We start from the raw sequence: 22,424 nt of genomic DNA, 5'->3' as shown, positions 1-22,424 counted from the left end.
TCTAGGGATTAGCGCTGCGCGGCGTTTCGGCGGCGCTTCCGCGTCCGGTTTGAACCCGGCGTGACGAGCAGTCCGTCCCGGTTGACGTTCGCAACATCGTCCGGGGTGGGGGGCGTGGCAGTGGCGGCGGCAGCAGGGCCGGCGGCAAATAAAAAAAAAAGTGGGTACGTGCGCTGGAGCGTCCACGTGACTGCCTCTTGTCCAGTTGTGCGATCGACCAACACTGCCTTCGCGATCGACCGGTCGATCGCGATCGACGTATTGGGCACCCCTGGGTTAAATGATAAGAGCTCCAGCGCTGGAATGATGTCATAAAACTGTATTATATTAGTAAAGTACACAAGTGTAAAACATGTTTATTTTTTTTGGGGGGGCATACTTCTTTACACAACGTTACAACAGGAATGAAAACACAATTCAAAAGAGGCTTTGCCAATTTACTTGAAAATGTTAAGCTATCCAGCAGACACCAAGTTACACTGGTAGTATTAGGCTGTTGGCAAGGTTAACATTTAATTAAATCTTTGGGACACATAGGGAAAATAATTAAAATGCACTTAAAGCAGAGACTTTGTAAGCCTTCGTGAAAACTGGAAGAAGTCGATTGAAGTCTACATCCACGACTGCATTCAAACAAGCCTTATATTCATGCAGATTCTTCTTCTTATAATTTCTTATGGAACACAATAACTCAAGGGCTGTCATGTTCTTATGAAACAAGCCAGTACCTCCCATCACTTCACACACATGGATGTACAAATTCACTTGCACATCTGAAAGAAGAAGAAGAAAAAAACGTCTATTTCTGTAATCCCTTTCACTTATACACCAAACCCTGGCTGCACAAGCAGAAAAAAACTCATCCCTGTCTGTTCATTCCTTTAAAGGATCAAGTTTGCTACCTAAACCTTTTACGAGGCCACCGTGAAAAGTGAAGATCAAGGCCAATATATATATATATATATATATATATATATATATATATATATATATATATATATATATATATATATATATATGAAATAAGGCTAAGGAGAGAGGGTGAACAGCTGGTGTTAGTCTAGAATAAATTCAATGGACTCTTCTGCTTTTCAATTTGTTTAATTCCCAGATTTCCTTGCACTATCAACCTTGTCTTCTGTTGCAGTGAATAAAAAGGCAAGAGGATTTTGGATCCCATGCTGGCAAAACAGAGTTATATTGGGCGCACTGGGAGAGAGGAGGGTTATCTTTAATGGGCCATCTTCCTGTGGTCTCACTCCCTTGCTTCAGATGAGAAGACGTAGAGGAATGAAAGGAGGGAAGAGGACACATTTAGACTGCGAGTGTGTGAGCCCACTATGAAATGATTCAAAAGCTAAAGGGTTTGAATCAGACGGAGGCCATTAAACAATCTGTTTTTTCCTCTAATAATCCTTCTTTACCGAAGGAGCCCGGACAATTCGTTTACATAAATCTCTGTCCTTTCCATCTGAAGACCCTGAGCGTTACTCCACTCGACCTGTTTGCGGTCTCAAGTGCACTTGTCGAGACAGTGCAGTTTGTGAATGTTTGTGTTATTGATTTGAATTCATTTAAGTGTGGGTCGTGTTCTCCTGAGTGCGTAGGGGTTGAAGAGAGAAAAGGGAACATTTACCGTATAATTCAAAGCACAATGTGAACAGTTTCCACGGGGACTCTGTGAATTAACCACAGTAACCAGAACCCTGCTTTGCTGTCGAATTTTTCAAAAGAAATTTCCGTTGCTATGGGTGATTGCATTCACCTCCATTGTGCAGGGGTGAAGGGAGAAACCTCATTGATGCTTATCTCAATCTGGACAGACATAAAAGAAAACTGGGTCTCCAAGTTTTTGTGTCTCCGAATCAGATAAGCTCTCATTGGATTGTGTTTTAAATGAGTTAACGTGAATGAGTTTCTAAATAGTGTTATCCAGTCTGCCTATAAATTCAGCTTGTCTGGGATCCTTGGAAACAAGAGAAGATATGGTAATGGGCTTTTTAAATGACACGATTACTTCAGAGTTCATCTGATGTATCTTCAGTATCAGTGTGCTGAAGTGTGAGTTCTCCTGCAGGTTCTGTTCTGATGCCGCCCTTTGCTCTGTCCTCCCTGTCCCCTCTCCCCATTTCAAACTTGAACTGTCCTGTGACCAAAGGCAAAATGTCCCAAAATATCAGTGATACTGCATTGCTCTACAGCGCCTATACTGAACCAAATCATTACCTGAGATAATCAGATCTTTTCTCAGTAAAGTTCACTCACTGAATGAATGATCAAGTCAAACATTTGTTTGCAGGGAGTGTGTGTGTCCCCAACAATAAATCAATGAAGTGATTCCCTCACCTAGTGAGTATCACAAACGTGAATGTGTGTGTCTGACTGACTGACTTACTGAAGTAAATACAATTTGATTTATTGATTGATTGAACCTTTCACTTGGGTCCTGTGCCGTGTTTTTTTTGCCGTTGCTGTTTTTGTTGTTTATCTTTTTTCCCGTTTTTTATTCACACCAGTATATTCAGATGTCAGAGCAGGCTTGGAGCCGTTCCTCTTTCAAACTGCACTTGTCAAAGCGTGCATGGCCTGTGAAGACAGAAATTGCTCTCTCATATCAACCTGGACTATAATCCCATGAATAAAAATAAATAGCTGTATTTTATTTGTTATGTAAGATTTTTCACCGCAGGCCAAAGAGAAACATTTTCTGTTATAGTTTTTTTTTGTATTTTTTCTTTATCTTGTGCTATATATCTGTAATCTGCTCTGTGACAGCTCTTCAAGACAAATGACAGTCAACACTTCAACATCAAACTTTGTTTTCTCTATTTCTCTGGGAAAAGCTGCCAATCATCATTTACCTTTCTTGACAGTCACCAAAATGTTTGTCAGGGATGAAACGTCAGAGCTACATGTTTGTTTACTCTGATTGGGACCAGGATATGCAGGAGGGGCACCATCCTGAAAGACATCTACTATTTAATGGTATCTTCTTTTATTACAGGAAGAATTAAATGATATCCAGATGAAGGTCTGAAATCATCACATGTAAGCAAAAGCCATGTTGAAGTTATAGTAAAATCTCTTTATTAGTTACATAATTTGTATATACAACACTAGTTTCCACCTCGGTAGCTGTTAATCGGGTTTCAATTTTGGATAAAGGACACAAACCAAAAACCAAAAAGCAGTTAAACAAAACAAAAAATAAATACTTTTGTTCTGCATTATAACATTTAAATATATAAAATGTTAAAAGCACACAGTAGTATTGGGTTAATGACTAGAACCCTGTATTGTACTGTCCACTCTCCTGTATGTGGTTGGTAGAAAAATGTTTGTGGGTATGTGAAGAATGTCCTATTTAATAAAAGTAATTGTATCGTTTACTAGAATGTATTTGTCTTATTGATCAAAACTCATGTTAACATGTAGGAATTTCCTTGGGATGAATATGTTAACATGAGAAAGGTAAACATGATATTTACAAAGGTTTATAAAGTATACATTTATCTGATCCCTCCTGAACCATTCTTGATCATTTAAAGGTGTATTAATTAACTGTCTGTCACATCGAAGTACTCCATAATCCACCTAAAGTTTTAGGTTTACAAACAATTGTCTATTTGGCTACCCTATATGATATTTACACACCCTGCAGTCACGAAGCAACATTAGCATTTTGAAGCCTTAAATTCTTGGGACCCAGGCTTTTGTTTGAGATGCATTTTTTATTTCTCATAGCTATTTGTGTTTAATAAGACCTTTTGAGTATGAAAATAAAACATTTTCTTTTAAGAGGGAGTAGTTCTTGAAAAGAATCATGTCCTTATATGAGACAAGGTTTATTTTGCTGTATAACACAATAGAATTCCCAGTGTGTACAAAAATAATGAAGCGAAATGATTTGAACATGGCTGTGCAAATCAAAATTGCAACGTCTCATCTTTTTGTCTGTAGTAATACCTTGGGTTTAATTTGAAAGCATTGCAGCACATTACATGTCACACGTACACATATTACTATTGATTGTTCATAGTCACTGTTCAAGTATAAAACTTTAAAACTGTTAACGTGGCTGAACATAAACAAAATTGCTCTGGCTAAAGTTATGTAACTATAATTTCCCTTGCTCCATTATCCTAACAAGGAAAGTCTTTTTTGTCTGTATAGCTTGTCATGCCTATTACCCTCTGGGAAATACTTCATAAAAATTTGTTTTTGCTTTGCAAACACATTACTTGTCATGCAACACACACAAAATTTCCCAGAGCATCCTTTTCTCCTCTGCAACACATTGGATTTTTCAGGTTGACCATCTCTGAAAGATGTACAGCAGAAGTTGTGCGGCCTGAGACAGGGGGGGTACTGGAGTGAACTGATGTGTTTTGCCTTGTTGTGAAAGGTAAACCTTCTCTTCATGTATGTTTTACATCAGTGTTGCTCTTGGACAAGTATGCCTCAGCCACTGCTATGCGAAACTGATGTACTGTCTTGTTTGGCGCCGCTGTGCAGGTATAGCACAAAGTGGCTAAGTGCATATTACAGTAAATAGCTGCTATAAATGTGATTGATGAGCCGTGCCAGAATCAAACACAGGGAAAAATGTGCAGGCTGTAAACAATATGTGCTAAATTAGGTTAAATTGAGCTGTAGACAGACAAACCACTAGTGTAATAAGTCCCCTTAATTAATAGCTGCATTTCTATTTATATAAGCAACTCCACATTCCTGGTATTGTTCATGCTGGCTCATTATTTCCTGCCACCAAGTCACTGCTGGGAACAAAAGTCTATTCTCTGTGATCATCGCTCATATGACTGTACATGTACATGCCCTCTTTGGATTCAGAGTCAACATTAAACTTTTTTTTTTGTTATTCTTTAATTTGACAGCTTTGTTTCCATATGTCCTATTACTTTAGAGGGCACATTTTCTTCTTGAGTAACTGGGATACTTGACTACTGGCCTCCTGTCTCTTCTTATGAGATCCATCGGTCTGTCACATTACCAGATAGAGTCCAGCACATCCTATACGGACATGGACAGTAACCTCTTGGAATACACCATCTGAACTGTGGGACACTTTGACCTTGGTAGGACTTTAGTTGTTTTGTCTTCACACAACCAGGACAAGTGTCCTCGGGCAAGATACTGATTACCCCTGATGACTCTGCCAGCACCTTGATGCAATGATGTATGTGTGTATAGCAAAACTGTACCATTTACCATTGCATTGCTTGAATGCTGTAGTTCTTCTGATTCTATCTGTGGCAATAGCTCCACAGTGTTTCCATACAAATGGTGCTACAAGGGATTATAAGGCCCTGATGGTTAGGTGATCATTATTTCTTAGGCATACCTTAAAGGGACTCTTACCTTTGTTGCATTTGAGAATTACAGCACATTCAAATCATCCCGCCTTCCTCCAATGCCCCCCCCCCCTCGTTCCCATCCGCGGTGTTTTTTTGAAGAAACTTTATTTACAAGCAGACTTAACACCTACTGCCTCCGCGCACGCACGTGAGTTTTTGTTTACCAAAGCAATGGATTCGGTAAGTTATATACATTTACATTCACATGCCTTGATGACGCGGGCCCGAATGCGCCACAAGAAGCAAACTGAAAACCTGCATGTCCATGCAGCAAACAGACAGGTCTGTCGGCCAATAAGGTCCTTCGGTCCGAAGAATTTTATTGGTTGAAGTTTTCACTAAATATTATGAGAGTGAAATAATTGTTTGTTTTTACTCCTGGTGGGTCTGTCTTGCATTTAAGAGTGTCATTACCTTATTAATACCAATTAAACCTTATCCAAAAAAAGTGTAAAAATGCAACAAAGGTAAGAGTCCCTTTAACAAACAAAACATAAAAATCCATTCTACCATTTTTGTGCCTCTGAAACATAGACTGTATGATACATGGGTACAACCCACCGTGAGTCAGTCTTAGCTGACAGGTTTCACCCAGCTTTCAAAGCATCAAATAACAAGTTAAAACCAAACTTATCAGATAAATGAGCACTTAAAGTGTGATGAGAACTACCTTAAATGACACAAACCATCTTTTCAGGAGCCGTCAATATACATGACACAGTCATGTATATTTTGAGTTTATAGTTTTATAGAGCAGGCAACATAACACTATCAATAATTATTGAACTATAATTTTTATCAATAGCAATATAACAAATAAAAATAAATATATAAATTGATATAATGGTTAACCATTGCCTACTCACAGCAAAAAGGTATAACACGATGTTTTCCTGTAGAGAGGTTAAAACCATAACCTTCATTCAGGAGCAATAATCCTAAACTAAATAACAATACGATTTTTATGGTGATAGTTATGGATATAGACTGATATTATTATTTTTATATTGATATGATTTTTGGCCCCATCACCCATCCTAACCCCAGTTGTAAGATTTGAAGTGTTTCCTTCCCTTTCAAAATAGTACAACAATTATACTACTAATTATGAAAAATGGTTGAAGGGCAGAAATCTTATTTATTATATAAATGTCGAGCTTGTGCACAGATATGAAACTGAACGTAACCCGATGACAGATCACTTCTGTCTCCTCCAGCACAGGATGACTTACTAACTAAAACGCCTGCCTTTTGCTCCAAGCCATAAATCCCCGCGCTTTTATTCTGAAGGCGGCCTGTCTCGTGTTCCGGTGTGGTCCCGGGCTGAACCGTGGTGCGGGTAACAGGAGCTGACCGACGCTTTGTACCGGGAGGGGTTTGACAGGACGAGAGAAAATGAAGGGACGAGGGCGATAGAGAGGTGCCGCCGGTCGGACCGTCCTATCGGAGGAGGAGGAGGAGGGGGAAGGAGGAGAAGGCTGGAGCATGTACCGCCGGCTCTGCCCTCTTTGTCGCCGCTGAGACAGACTGAAAACCCGGCGTCCATGACGGGAGCGCGCCTCGCTGTACAATACACATTGATAACAATGATGATGAAAGAGACTGTAGCGTAGGAGTTTCAACCTGTCGCCCTGTTATCGACATCTCTGCGTCACCGCCCGCATCACCGGTGACGCGCACGTCCCTTCTCGCGTCTCATCGCGGACTCCGGCGTAGACTGGGATCTGATGGTGGTGCAGCTCAGGCCCGACTGGGAGTTTGAATGAAAGGCTGCAGACACTGAGGGGGAAACCCACTGTGGCTCTGATCGCTCCCTGCTGTGTGTGTCGGCGTGTGTGTGTGTGTGTGTGTTGAGAGGAAATCCAGGTTTATAGGTGTGTGGGTGTGTGTGTGTTGAGAGGAAATCCAGGTTTATAGGTGTGTGGGTGTGTGTGTGGGCTCCATCTCCTCAGTGTGGGTCCCGTCAGTCCGCAGCACCGCCCCTGTCCGCTCCGCTCCCGGTGTTCCAACATGACAGCGCTGCGCCAGCGGAAGGGCAGCAAGGGGAAGGAGCAGCCCCCCCCAGGTGCAGAGTGCCAGCCCCAGCAGGCCAACTGTTGCCCCGACCACCACGCAGAGAGGGTGCTGCACGGTGAGTGTGTCCTCCTCCTCCTCCTCCTCCTCCTCCTCCTCCTCCTCCTCCTCCTCCTCCTCCCTCTCCACCCGAGCTCAGTTCCATACACAGCATCAGCATCAGCATCAGCATCAGAATCAGCAGCAGCAGCAGCAGCAGCAGCAGCAGCAGCAGCAGCAGCAGCAGCAGCAGCAGCAGCAGCAGCAGCACAGTGGCTGCAGGGTCCACCTCATCAGAAGGAGGGGTGTGCCTGCTTGGCAGCCCTCCACCCCCCCTGCCGTAGTGCCTTTGGGCCAGATCCAGCTCCAGGGTCAGTGTTCAGTCTTTGAACCTGACCTCTGACCCTCTGTGCCACATTCTTCATAATTCACTTCTGTCTAACTAGTACACCTGCAGGGCCTATACAGATGGTCAATGGTCTGCTCTTTTCGGCCCTGATGACCACTCAAAGCTCTTTATAGTGAAGTTCTTGTCATTCACAAAGACACACACACACACACACACACACACAAATGCACACACATACTCGGTGTATCTGTGTGCAGCTTTTTCTCTACGACTTTCCTGTCTCAGTTCATTATCTTGCCCAAGGACACTGGGATTGCCTGGGATTGAACCACTGACATTCTGTTTAGTGGACAATCCGCTCAACAACCTGAGCCAAAGCCATATGCAGTCTCGTCCTGCTTGAGTTGAATCCTTGTAGGATGTGTAGAATGATGAACTGAAAATCTCTATTCCACAGATTTAAATATATATATTGGACATTAATAGTCATAATATTACATGTAATAAGACTGCATTTTATTAGTATCCAGTGAATAGTCTAATTCATAATGGTTACATTTCAATTAGGCCCATGAATTCAAATGGCCCTGTATTGTGGAAGTTGACTCAATGATGTGACTTACTTACTAATGTGCTGACGTCATAGTCATTAAAGTCTTAATTAATGACATAAACATTGACTCTTTTTCAATTTAAGTGTTTTTAAAAGTTATGAAAACCTCACTTGACAAAGCACAACTTAATGCTTGCAGGTGATTGGTCGTGGGGGTCAATAGTGTGGACCTCTGTTGGCTGGTCTGTGTCTGTTGGTCTCGGGCTGCTCTGCTGTATCTACATGGCCACGCTACATGAGAACGACCTTTGGTTCTCCAACATCAAGGTAATGACCCATCTCTTTGCCTGTAATAAAAACATGTCTGCTGTGAAAAACACTGTAGTCATCTGTCAAAGAGTGTTGCTCCAGGTTCTTTGACAGATGCTCTTTCATTTATGGATAAGACCAGGAGGACCTAAACTCTTTAGCCCCCAATCCTCAAAATAACCGCGCAAGGGTCACATGACCACCATCATTTCAAAGGGTATTTATTTGTATCAGAACCCTGATGATCAGTATTTTTTTTTTTGCTTCTTGAACAATTATGGCTAAAGTATGGAATGTAGAATTGTTTTAAAATTGTATTTGATTTCTGGAAATCCTTGTTCTGTGTCTTGTCGTCCCCCTGGGGTCCTGACCCCGAGTTTCAGGAACCATTGGATTAGACAAGAGTTTTGCTGTGTACCAACTATCAAAGTACAAGCAACAATGACAAACAACTGGAGATTGAGTGTAAAGCATTGCACAAGAAGACATTAGCGGTTATTACTGGCATGAAGACAGTGTTCCATATGTATATGTTATGTTTACACAGCAATTATCACATGTACATATAAGGTACTTACCTGTAGCAGTAAAAATATAAATTGGCAGATTTTGAAGGGAGTTTTGAATTTCCCTTTACATCATATTGATTGAATTAGTGTTGATATTTACCAGAGTTACTGAAAAAGATATTTATTGTGATTATTCAAGCTCTCTAAACACTGATTGTGTGCCATAATACAAATGTCGACAGAAAGCCTGTATATATGTCTCTTTGATAGATTCTTCTTCAGGAAGAAATCTGGTAACACATGTTCTTTTTATGTTTTTATGAGTCTCCTGTTATAAATCAGATGCATCTCTCTGACATTTTTATATAGAGGTCATCTTAGGTTTTGACATCCATGTGTTAGATTCATCAGCCACATCACATGTGGTTATTTACTGGTGGAAAATATTTCAGGGTTTGAGTTTCTGAAAGCCAAAGGTTGATATAACTTTGACTGTTTATCCAAAAAGGAAATATAGCTTCAGTAGAAATGCCAACGCGCTCATCCATGTTTCTCCTAGAAATACACCGCAAACACGTCATAAAAGTGAGGTGATTATTTTTCCATGATCTGCAGAGAATTGATTTTCAGACCTGTTCAATGTACCACATGAAGTCCTGACTGGTAACCAGTCCTTCTTACAGCCTGTTCAGTGCTGAACAGCAGCAGAACATTGTGGCCTGCCAGATATGATGTAATTCTCCTGCCAGAGCTTCACCAACCCTCCAGTTGACATGGCAGAACATACTGCACTGTCATAGTCGCAGCTGGGACAGAATGGAAATTAACACTGTTGCCATGTGCTGTTTTTGCCTCATTTAGAGGTGCGGTATTGTTCATTTGTTGTGATAGAGGTATGAGTCACGAGTTTCAGTCTCATGCTGTGTGTTTTGTGTTTAATGATACTACAGGATGACCTTATGTATAAAAATGAGTCTGAATAGGGCCGGCGATGCGTATCATGTTACAGGGCTGCTGTGATTCCATATCCTACAATATATTGTGTTACTGTCTGCAAGAAGATGAGAGAGAATACTGCAATTTAATAAAATTGTAACAATTTCATCTGAAGTGTTTTTTTTAGTTGCATTTAACTTTTATTTGGATTATCATTTAGGGAACACGTACAGAAAGTAAGAAGAACATTCCCCCAAAAAATGATGGGTAAAAACTAAAATGAGGTAAACAACACAAACATAAACATCCTGGGGAGGATGTGTCTTTTATATATATAACATTGTCTGTGTACATACAGTTTAATGTACTTATTTTCACATGCACTCATATTCAACATATAGCACATATTCTCAGGTCTACTCTACATGCTTGAGCATGTGCATATCCATAGGCACATGTTTACATCAGCCTGTGGTGGGAGAGAAAACTATTCTAAAATGAAAAAAAACACCCTAAACATGGTCATATTACTGTTAAACAAAATCAGGTCTTTTACTTGACCCATAGATAAGCCATTTCGACCAATTGTCTTCCAAAATATCCACTTTTTAATTTAAATATAATCAAGAACTCTATTCTCTCCATTGTATATATATATATATATTGTAAACTATATACTTGTAACTAACTATTCTCTGCACAATGAAATTCTTCTAGAAGCCCAAGGTATATGATTTTACATTTAAAATTAAACTTTTCCAGTCCAAAGAATGGATTCTGTACACACCCCTAATCATAACATAAGTCTTCTGATGATATGTCATGTTCAAGTAATTCCTCAGCAGACATGCAATTCAATTAGAACACGCCCTGGTTCAGATTTAGATTTTATCTTAATCACTGAACACACTGCCCTCCTTGGTTTCAGCAGGGGAGAGGAGACCGTGAGGAATCAAACAAAACAACTGAACAGAAAGGCGTTTTGAAATGTACGACTTAGAATTTGTCAGCATCTGTCAGCAGTAACATGCTGTGCCAGGAGCCTCATCTGTGGCACATGCAGATGTGAAGTGCTCCTTGACCCACATAGAGACAATCTGATCCTGCAGTGGATCCTTTCTTCAGAGTTTTTGTCTCTGGAAGACAAAACAGCCCATCCAGTTAATTAGGCAGAGTCTGCATAGACACAGTCTGTGGTCCTACGCTGTCTTGTTACTGTTTATGTGTCTTGTGTGTGAAGGGAAGAGGGAGACAGGTGCTTTCATTTATAATGAATGCAGGTCACTTTACAGCCCTGCTGAACATTTCCCCGAAATGTTCCCACATAAGATGGCTCCTGGCTGACATCATCACATATTTCAGACACGTGTTTGTGTGTGTGTGTGTGTGGGGGGGGGGGGGGGTGCCTTCTGTTAATGCTATCAAAGGCTGTGTGTCAGACCACGTCCACACACTGCTGGCTGATTCTGAAAATGTCATTTTGAGTAACGGCAATGTGCGGCCACAGTCGAGATCGCCAGTGTCATTCCACACATTTAGATTTCCAACATGGCAGAACAGCATGTTGTACGGATAACTTCTCTTTTGGGCCTTATTCCTAAAAGAACCTTGCATTAACATGTTTCTTAGGTGAGCTAATTGCAACTGAACTGCTTGATATGCATGCATTCTCGTGTGGCAATAGAATGACCACCAATGATCGGATCTGACTTCACTGCTTTATGCATATAACTTGTAATACATCACTGCTATTTTAAAAGATTACAGATATTGTTGTTATTAGACGGTTCAAAATATTCAAGATTTCAAGTTCCAAGATAAATCAATGTATGGTAAACACTGAAATATATAGTATACAAATATAATATAGAGTCTAAACATGAGAGCCACCAAAGTACAGTTGAGTTTTCAAAACAAACCCCAGACTGAGATGATGGAAAGGCTTTTTCTCTTATGAATCATGAATTGGTTAAGAATCATGAAGATGGACACTGGCTGCTGCTATCACAACTTAAAATCTGAATAGGAAATTACAGATACAGCCCTATCACTACTCTAAGTTATCACACAGAATACTGATAAATACAGGTTAATGACAGCACTGGGCAGGTTTCTTCTTCTAAACATTTTGTCTTCGCTCAGTTTTGGCAAAAAGGTAAATCTCAGGGTTTAATAACTTACTAAGGACAGAGAACCAAACAGAGGGGAAAATATTAATTTCCATGGACCTAACTAACTCTTGAATCAGTCCACATGCATCACATGCTACATGGTGTGGTGAACATCTGACACACTGCTTGTGGTTTTGCCTGCTGTTTGAACTGTTGGCTGTTTCTCTCTCTCTCATCCCTTGTTAGCTAAAGTGTTTCTGCTCCTGCCTTCACAGACCTACTTGTTTCCCCTAGTTTCTCTCTACTACACCCCTAGTTTCTCTCTCTCTCTCTCTCTCTCTCTCTCTCTCTCTCTCTCTCTCTCTCTCTCTCTCTCTCTCTCTCTCTCTCTCTCTCTCTCTCTCTCTCTCTCTCTCTCTCTCTCTCTCTCTCTCTCTCTCTCTCTCTCTCTCTCCTGAGCTTGGAGTGGATGGTATAATATGAAGTTCTTCTTGTTCCTTTGCTATTTTTCTCTTTTTTTGCAACAATGCTTATTATCGCAAGTAGTCTTACAATGAGGTCAGACAGCCGGCTTCATCTGGCCTCTTGAATTCATCAGGTGTGAAGTCATCTCCAGGTTAGCCTCAGTTCCCGGGGGAGTTTATTTCAGACATGCGCTCACAGCTTGAAGCTGGTTCCAGATCCACAAAACCCTCTGACAAACGTTCCCCGTATTTTCCTAATGATACTCCAACATGTTCCGCTCACTGCTCTCCACTCTCCCACCCCCCAACCATCGTACTCTTTTCCTGCGTGCATGTGTGTTTTTATAGACAAGGGGTCACCAGTAGTCAACTCCCATTTAATTCGCTCCCCCTGGCCGCTCCAGTTATTTACAGCCCATCCAGTTGTTTGCACTCTCACAGTAGCTCCGGCTCAAACTTTGCTTTTGTCTTCATATATAGTAGCTGATTTATTGAGAAATATAGCTTTTTACTTTGAATTCTCTGTTGGAGTTTGGGGGTAAGTGGAGGTCATCCATGTTTCGACTCTGGAGGAAAAGAAATAGAGAAAAGAAGAACTAATGCCAATGCTGGACCGACCCTTGGATTCTTCAAACACCACATCAGGGAGATGGGAGATATTCAAAGACCCATAAAGAGGAAATGGTAACAGAGAGAGACAGAGAGAAGAGGATGGCTGCTTTTGGAGAAATGAACTCGCTGTCAAGGTAATGAGCAATATGTGAACCTGTTAACTAGGCGTATTCTCTCTGACCTTAATTTAAACTGGGGATTAGCCATCTCATCAGAGTTCTTGGTGAGAAGCCAAAGCTTGTTTTGCCTTTGGCAAACTCAAAAGAAGGATTGGAAAGGAAACTAGCTGCTCATTCCTTCGGAGAAAGCTTTTGCATATTTCCTTTGGCAAGGAACTTGAAGTGATTAAAAGGCTAATTTATTTGGACTGACTTCAAGAAAAGAAAAACACACCGCATTTACATGTATTGTCGTAATGGATTTGGATCAGTTCTATTCCTTAACCCAGGAGCATCCTGTTTATCTACCTGAATTCAGCTCATCAAAGGATTCGAGAACTTATTGATAGTCTCGGTCCTCGCAGGCAATGGAGCTTCGTAAGAGACTCAAGCGGAACAAGCAAAAACATAAGTTTGGCGTTTCACAAGATGCACCAGCTGAGGGGAGATGCAGCAGTAACATGATGCTGGGGACAGCAAGATCTCATGGCCCCCAGGAGGGGGATAGAAGGAACGTTTCTCTGTTTGGAGGATCAGGGACTTGTTCCGGTTCAGACAACCCACCCCGATGGCCTTGGGGACTGCATGTTTCCATGGCAACAGGGCTGTTACTGGCTGTCCTGCTGGCGGGGACTCAGGCCTGGTGCGTTAACTCCTTACATGAGAATCTGCTGTGGTTCTCTCAGCTCATGGTAGGAGTTGTATTATTTGTACACACATGCACACATGTATATCAAAATACTTAGTATGCCCACTGTTTGCTTTAATGACATCATGCACCTGATTAATTTGAAGGAGATATATAATGCTCATATTCAGGTTCATCATTTTAATATGGATTATTGCTGCTCTTTTAGCCTCTGTCCGAAACACTTGGTTTTAGCTCCTGTCTGTTTATCGCCTTTTCTGTTCTGATTGGTAGTTGCCCTCCTTCACATGTTCTTTTTATCTTTGTTTGACTAACTGCATACTGAAAATGTGGGGTCATATGGTAAATTTAGTTTTGTAGATGTTCTCTAGTTTTTTCAGACCACTTGAAGTGCTTTACAGTGCATTTTTTTACCCATTCACACACATTGTGAATACAGTGTGTTTCTACATTGCATCTATGTACAGCACTTACTCTATGAGAAGGAGCAATACTGGCTACAGTATCTTGCCACAGTGATGGAACCTCTGACCTTGTTAGAGAAATGCAATTACTTGATTCTTGTTGTTATGGGTTTGTACACTCAATGTTGAATGCATTTATTATACTTGCTTTTATGAAAAGCGTAAGCTTATTGAAATGGTATAATGCAATGTTAAGAGGACAACCACGCTGCCCCATATGACATCATGGTGGAGCAGAAATATTGTCCAGACCACTGATGAGGTGTTTTAGGAGCTTTTTCTGTTTTCTGTTGAGAGAGAGTGGATACTTTTTACTTTTGTAAATATTTTACATGCACAAAAAACCTACCTAACAAACTCGAGGGAAGAAAAACTGAAATAGCATCTTCTATCTCCTTTAACAAGTGGGTGAAATACCTGATGACCCATGCTATGCAAGCATGATTTAACCATGCTCCAAAGAGCTTTGGGTTAGGGTTGGGGCTTTTCTATCCCTCAGGAAACAATGCTGAACCAGTTTCTGCAGTGTTTTAGTCTTCAGTCTGGACTGCCACCGTAGTTAAGCCATGAATTGATTCTGAGAGAGCCCCTGACAATGACCGGAGCTTGTCATGCAGACATTTGCATTCGCACATACAGCCCCTGTGGAGTAGGTCAGGGGATTTTCCGTTCAGTGTTAAGAGTTCAGTGCATGTCTCAAAGCAGCTGAATGGACTAGTACTTGTAGAATATGTCAGAATGGACTAGTGCATTAGCAGCTAGTTAATGTTAGTTGTTGCCTTGTGCCCTGCACGTGCTTGACTAACTGACTAGTTATGACGATCTTCAGGACACCTAGGACAGGAATCAGATATCCTTACTAGTTAAATTCATCCATCAGTTCCTCTGAGGGAAAGAGATATGTGTGTAGGCGTTGGGCTACACACTGCAGGGAAATTTAAGAGAACATTTTCCATGCAAACTATCTTTGACCCTCATTTTTGATGTATTTTCCAGTCTAATAGCTTTATTTGTAATGCAAATTAACAATATTTGGGGCTGTCTCCCTATTAGTCATTTAGGCAACATAGTGTTGTACCAATTTTGTGTCCATGGTCTTTTTTTTAATGAGGGATGAGCTGTTTTTTTGAGTCATTACTGGAAAAAGAATCACCTCAATGGCATCATAATAACACTTGAATGTGTATTGGTTTTTGAAGAAGCACATTTCAAGATCAAAGGCAATGACTGCATTAGTCTGTGGAGGAACAATAGTCCTGGAGAAACAATTTGACAGACTGAGACAGACTTAAAATCACATAACTCTGTGCCAAATAAATATCACAATAATCAAATACCTTTTGTCAAGCACAGTCGTAAAAGCTATTTTCAAAGGGAACATGATATAAATACTCTGGAGCTGGGTGTCATCTGTGTGCTCCCTCTTTTTACCGCCCCCCCCCATTGGAAATTGGTGATCATGCATAGCAAGCAGTTAACCTCCCGGGAAGCCAAACACATAAACACACACATAGTGCTAACTGTCTTATTGTTGCAGATTACGATTGTATTAGCTGCTTTGCCTGAATCTCCAATGTTTCTGTCATAGCTTGCCAGGATATCTGTTTTCCATATTACAGAGAACAGAAGGAGGTGGTATCACGCGGACAAATTCCCCTTTTTGCTTTCAGGAAGTGGAGCGGGAGATTTCCTTTCGGACAGAGTGCGGACTGTACTACTCCTACTACAAGCAAATGTTGCAGGCCCCGACCATACAGGAAGGTATACACATTACAATATTTTTGTAGTGATGTGTCATTTCCTTCCCTCTTACTTTACACCTTATACACCAACATTAGCAGGTATAAACATGGGTAAACCCCCTAAAAGCTTTACTATCCCTCTTCTGTCATGCTGGACGTCACGAACATCCAGGAAACTGAGTAGCTCTCTCACCTCAATGTTTTGCCAAAATATAACGTTCACCAAGGTGACATGTTTCCATCACTGCCAAGCTGATAAAAAACAGTGTCTACCGCAATGTCAATTGAGTGGTTTTAGTGAATTCTATCTATTCCCATTGCAGACAAAAGCCAGATGTTAGTTGGTTCTTTGACCAGTGGAAAAGGGGCTTCACAAAAGTAACTTATCAGCATATCTAAGGCCAAGAAACATGTCATCAATGCTCTACATTATCTTATCAGGTAACAGGCTTCCAGAAAGCTCAGACTTCTGACATCATCATAGTTCAGGCCAAGGTAAGCAGTGCTGTTTGATTTGGCAAGATTTACATCCGTGCAACTTCAGTCAGTGTAACATGAGTAAACAGTATGTTTGCCAGACACACGCTTCCTCAACTCCATTCTAGAAGCCTTCATATTACTGGTATTATCTCATATTGTCATGCTTATACTGTTATCCCCATTTTTGGACATGCAGATTTAGCCTCTGTGCTTTTTGGATCATATACAGTCGTTCCTCTCAGCTCTCATGTTTTAAATTATATTATATTAGTTGGTTAAAAAGAGTAACTTAAGCAAACAGTGTTTATCAAACAGTTAATTAGGGTCACAACAGGACAATGACAGTATAAATTTAGATATTTTGAGAATTGGTACTTTGTGACACTGCTATAGCTATAACCATTATAATATCTCAGAATGGCCAGTCTAAATTTAACATTGTTTTTGCACGGATAAAAACACCAGATGGTTGTCTCGACCTACTCCTACAAGGAAAAATAAACTTTTCCCCTCCATTTTCATACAAGACCAAACAAATCACTGCAGTTTCTCATGATGCACAGTCTGCTATGTAATTAGTTACATTATTTTGTTCCCATTATCATTTAGAATTCCTCCTTGAAAACAGGGCTAATTTTCCACTAAGCCAAATAACTGAGCTGGCAGAAGAGGAACTGGCTGACCTCTCCCTCTGTGTCTCTCTGTGTTTGCTTCTTCTCCTTTCTCACTCGTTACACAAGCAGGAGGGACAGCTGAAGTTTGAAGTATTGAGGGAAGGGAGGGAGGTGAAAGATAAGGGGATGGAAAAAGTGAGGTGATGATGGAAGATAAAGAATAGATGAAGAAAACAACAGAGTTTTAGAAGCGTGGATGAGAAAAGGAGAGAAGGATAAAGGATCAACATGGGTTAGAGGAGAAGTGAGGGAGCAAAGGATGAGAGAAGAAGGGAGGAAAGCAGTGGGATATAGCGAAATTGGCAGTGGATGTGTACCCACTTTGTCTATGTAAAGCAGTGATGGTGCTCATGGTCTTACATGGCTCAAGAACACAGCAGGGATCAGGCTGACACATCCCAGTGTGCAGCAGGAAGTCAGCTCGCTCTCTGCTGTGGCACTTTGTTTCAGTCAAACTAAATACATTGCAATGATACTGCACCCAGTTTCCAATTTGAAGTAACCATACCAGTCTGTGGTGGCTACCGCTCATTTTATGTGGCAGGATAATGCCATTGTTAAAGAATAATTCTGGATATTATTACAATAAGGCTTTTCACCCCCAAGTTATTCTATAATACTAAATCGTATCTCACCAAAATACTGTAATTTCTGACATAAGGCAATGCAACAACATCGTTGAAAAATAGTCAGAGTGCAAGAAGCACATGTAGTCTTAAGGTTGTAAACAAAGCACGTATTTAATCAATTATAATCTGAAAAGGAATCAAAGAATAAATGTTAAAATTAGAACCATGACTGCATTTAGAAATACTTTCCTCAGTTTTTACCAACTGTACTTGTACTCAGAACTTGTACTGTGCACTGAGGGATTGCTACCAATATGTCTGGTGTGTTCCCTTTCAGTTTTTACATGGTGAAACAATCTGACTAGACAACCTGCCTGTCTTCTGGCAGCTTCAAACTGAGTTCTCTATTGGATTTTGTTGTGCCAATGTTGCCGTGTTCCCAGATTTCAGTAATTACTTTGGTGAGTACAGTGTGTCAGGGTTTGTGCAATTTCTCCGTCGCAGTATTTCTCAACAATATAGATATTACCACACTGTAACAAAACTACAAACACAACCAACGTGGAACTGATAACAGATCTTACCTACTGTCTCTGCCTGTGGCATTATCCTGCCACATTTTATGTGGCAGGATAATGCCATTGTTAAAGAATAATTCTGGATATTATTACAATAAGGCTTTTCACCCCCAAGTTATTCTATAATACTAAATCGTATCTCACCAAAATACTGTAATTTCTGACATAAGGCAATGCAACAACATCGTTGAAAAATAGTCAGAGTGCAAGAAGCACATGTAGTCTTAAGGTTGTAAACAAAGCACGTATTTAATCAATTATAATCTGAAAAGGAATCAAAGAATAAATGTTAAAATTAGAACCATGACTGCATTTAGAAATACTTTCCTCAGTTTTTACCAACTGTACTTGTACTCAGAACTTGTACTGTGCACTGAGGGATTGCTACCAATATGTCTGGTGTGTTCCCTTTCAGTTTTTACATGGTGAAACAATCTGACTAGACAACCTGCCTGTCTTCTGGCAGCTTCAAACTGAGTTCTCTATTGGATTTTGTTGTGCCAATGTTGCCGTGTTCCCAGATTTCAGTAATTACTTTGGTGAGTACAGTGTGTCAGGGTTTGTGCAATTTCTCCGTCGCAGTATTTCTCAACAATATAGATATTACCACACTGTAACAAAACTACAAACACGACCAACGTGGAACTGATAACAGATCTTACCTACTGTCTCTGCCTGTAGTTTATGAATTATTGTGGTGTTTTGAGGTGTATCTTCATCAGTCTGCTTCACCTTATCTTCAGTTATCTGCTGTGTAAGTTAGTCTGGGACTCCATCTCTATTTTATTTATATATTTTGTTATCTGTCTTAATTTCATTCATGATGGTCTTAAAAGTCTTAAATTGACACTGTTGAAACCCCTTGTAGAAAACCTGTGTTATCACACATGATATATGTATATATATATATATATATAAAGAAAATCTGAATTATCCTAGCTACAGTAACATATTTTTGACCACATGGGGGCAGTGGAAACACTTTTTAATCATCACCTTAACTTCATGCAGTGAACTTGTTTGCAAACAGTTACAGATATAGAGCTTCATTAGCGCTCACACTGAAATTTAACTTAAAAGTGAAAGCAAACTATCAAACTCAAACACTCGTTGGAAAATGTTTAAAACTCCATAGAGCTGTGCTCATTCTCTCTGGGCCTCTAAGTGTAGATATTGCTTACAGACCTTTAAAGGATCTTTGGAAGAATCTCCTCTACTCTGGATTTCCTGCAGAAAATTGTTCATTTGTATGATGTCCTTGGAGGTGGTCTTGCTTCAGGCCACATCCGCCACAAAACGCTGCAGGACACCCTGACACGTACACCAATGCTGTATTTTTTCCCCTCAATGGTGTGAACTCTCTTTTTATTTGACAAAAAAACAGCACAACCTTACTTAGCTTTTTAAATCAACAAAGCAAGTGATGTTTAAAAGCTTTTAAGGTTGAATGCACTGATGGGTTCAGACGCTTAATTTGCTTTCAGCAATTAAAGAATTAAACCTGTGCAGAATAATCTGCGGGTTTAGAGCTTGACAGCACCGCTCTTTGAGAAACATTCATACCCTTTCCTCCCTGGTTGTCACAAACCACTAATAATTGTTATCTGTCTATGTCACCGAGGCATTTTCAAAGTGTTTTTGTGTGTGTGTTCCTAGGGCTCTCTGATTTGATCCATGACAACTTGACAGAATCCAAGAGGACCATTAATCTCCTACAGCGAATGAATATCTACCAAGAGGTCTTTCTCAGTGTTCTCTACAGATTGCTGCCCATTCAGGTAACACATCACTCAGCTGTCAGCTCTTCACAACAGGCTTGTAAAACACAAAGGATTAGAGTAATGACTGCCACTGTTCCAATGTGATTGACTGATTGATTGTTTCTGTGGTTATTCTTGTCATGTTGGCTCATGCCATAAAGCTTTCACCTTTAATGAAAAATTTAAAATAATATCCCCATTGTTTAAAAAATATTATTCATAATAATATTAACCACTCAAGTTATGTTTACTGCTATGAATAACGGACATATAAGGAGAAAGTCGGGTATTAGAGGTGCTGTGGCATTTTAATCTTTTCGCTAACATGGCGTGGCATATTTGCTCTTGGGGAGAGTTGGAGGAAAAGGTTTCTGTACTGGCACATCAATTAACTGAGGAACAGCCGCTGCACTTCTTCACGGATCGCACTGTGTGACAAGAATGTCATGGAGTGAAATATCAGACCAAGCTTTGAAAATGCCACAGTGCTCCTGAGTGCCTGATTCTGTCACAGCAGTCACCTCCCTGTGTGTTCATTTACACTGCCTAATGAACCAATGGTCTTTCTCTCTCTCTCTCTCTCTCTCTCTCTCTCTCTCTCTCTCTCTCTCTCTGTGTGTGTGTGTGGTCCAGTCGTATCTGGAACCAGTGTATTTCTACATTTACACAGTGTTCTCGCTCCAAGCGGTGTATGTGATCGCTCTGTACCTCACAGCATGGCTCCTCTCTGGTTCCTGGCTGGCTGGTGTGCTCACTGGGGTCTGGTACATCCTCAACAGGTGAGTAATCCGCATAAGATGAGGGTTTATCTTCTTATTTTAGATGGCATTCCGGTGAGTCACCCCAGCTTGACAAGCTTTTCAAAAATCTCACAATTCTGTCTGTGTAAACCCCATTTAAGCTGCAGTATCAGTGTAAGTACAGTGCACCTAGACAGGAGACTGGCATTTTTACCATGTGTCTGAAAAGCTAGTTTCTTGTAATGCCTTTTTAAAACTTGCTAGTCACAGTATTCTGATTATATATCTGTCTCTCCATCTTCCTGTATGTGAAACGCATATCTCATGACTCATTGGCTTCACACTTGCTATGTGTGCTGTTAATGGCCAAGGGAAGTGCAGTGTGGAGTTTGGTGCGTTTTGGAAAAGAGATTCGGTCAATATTCATACAAATGTTATAAACAGGCGACCAGCACTCTGTTGTTGGCAGGGGTGGCGGCGTAGTGTACCTTCTGTGGACTGAGTTGAACATAACTTCTTCTACGTCCTCAGATAAACTACAGCAGTGGTTGGCAACTGGGTCAAATCGAGCATCAAAATCTCTGTGAGATCATTTTAATTATCTGATAATTTTTATCTCACATATTGGACTGACACAGACGCAGATGGCCGGACCCCTGAGGGGTGCTGATCTTTGTCATGGCAACACCATCCATAGAATCACTTCATGTTCATGAAAAACTCTTTTTGGCAATTTGTCTTCAAAGTAAAATCACAATCTTAGTTTTGTTGCAGCAATGCTCTATCCTGCGCAGAATAACTTAGCTTTTATTTAAAAAAGTTGTGAACTTTAATCTGAAGATCTTGTCGATTGCTTGATAGCAGTTCAGTAAATCATTCAAACGAATGTTTATGAAAAACATTGACTATGAATTCTGTACTGCAGATAAACCGGTTAGGATGAACACAAAGTTTTCTAACTTCACTCTGCACTGTAGGCCGTTTATAAAAAAGCTCTGCACACAAACGTCCAGCACACATATAATAAAAAGTGATGGAATATTGTAGACCTGTTTGAGCAGGACTCACTAATAGAAAGGGATCATTTCGAAGTATCTCTACTGTGCATTAGGTCTTAATGCAGGTTTTATGGAAGCAGTTCCAGAGATAAGTGTCATACAACTTTAAGAAACTTCATATCATTACACTTCAGGTACACTTTCCCAAAACACAGTTGTTGTCTGACATTTCCAAGAATGTTGGCGTGATTAACATAAATTGATCAACACTTCACCAAAATATCTGACAACTATTCGACTGTTTACTTCAAATCCTGGATGTGATAATTACATTTTCAATGA

The 22,424-nt window shown here is 40.5% G+C and overlaps 1 protein-coding gene across 1 annotated transcript in view; it reads left to right on the top strand.

Annotated features, from left to right (window-relative positions):
- The first annotated feature begins 7,385 nt into the window (after positions 1–7,385).
- Positions 7,386–22,424, top strand: part of dpy19l3 (dpy-19 like C-mannosyltransferase 3) — a 48,849-nt gene continuing 33,810 nt past the window's right edge. The window contains 5 exon segments of the mRNA XM_061068816.1: positions 7,386–7,506; positions 8,529–8,656; positions 16,212–16,302; positions 20,241–20,362; positions 20,978–21,123. Coding sequence (XP_060924799.1) covers positions 7,386–7,506; positions 8,529–8,656; positions 16,212–16,302; positions 20,241–20,362; positions 20,978–21,123 — 608 coding nt within the window.

The sequence above is a fragment of the Limanda limanda genome, chromosome 3 (genome assembly GCF_963576545.1).
Source record: "Limanda limanda chromosome 3, fLimLim1.1, whole genome shotgun sequence".
Classification (NCBI taxonomy): Eukaryota; Metazoa; Chordata; class Actinopteri; order Pleuronectiformes; family Pleuronectidae; genus Limanda; species Limanda limanda.
This window is presented reverse-complemented; position numbering and strand designations above follow the sequence as displayed.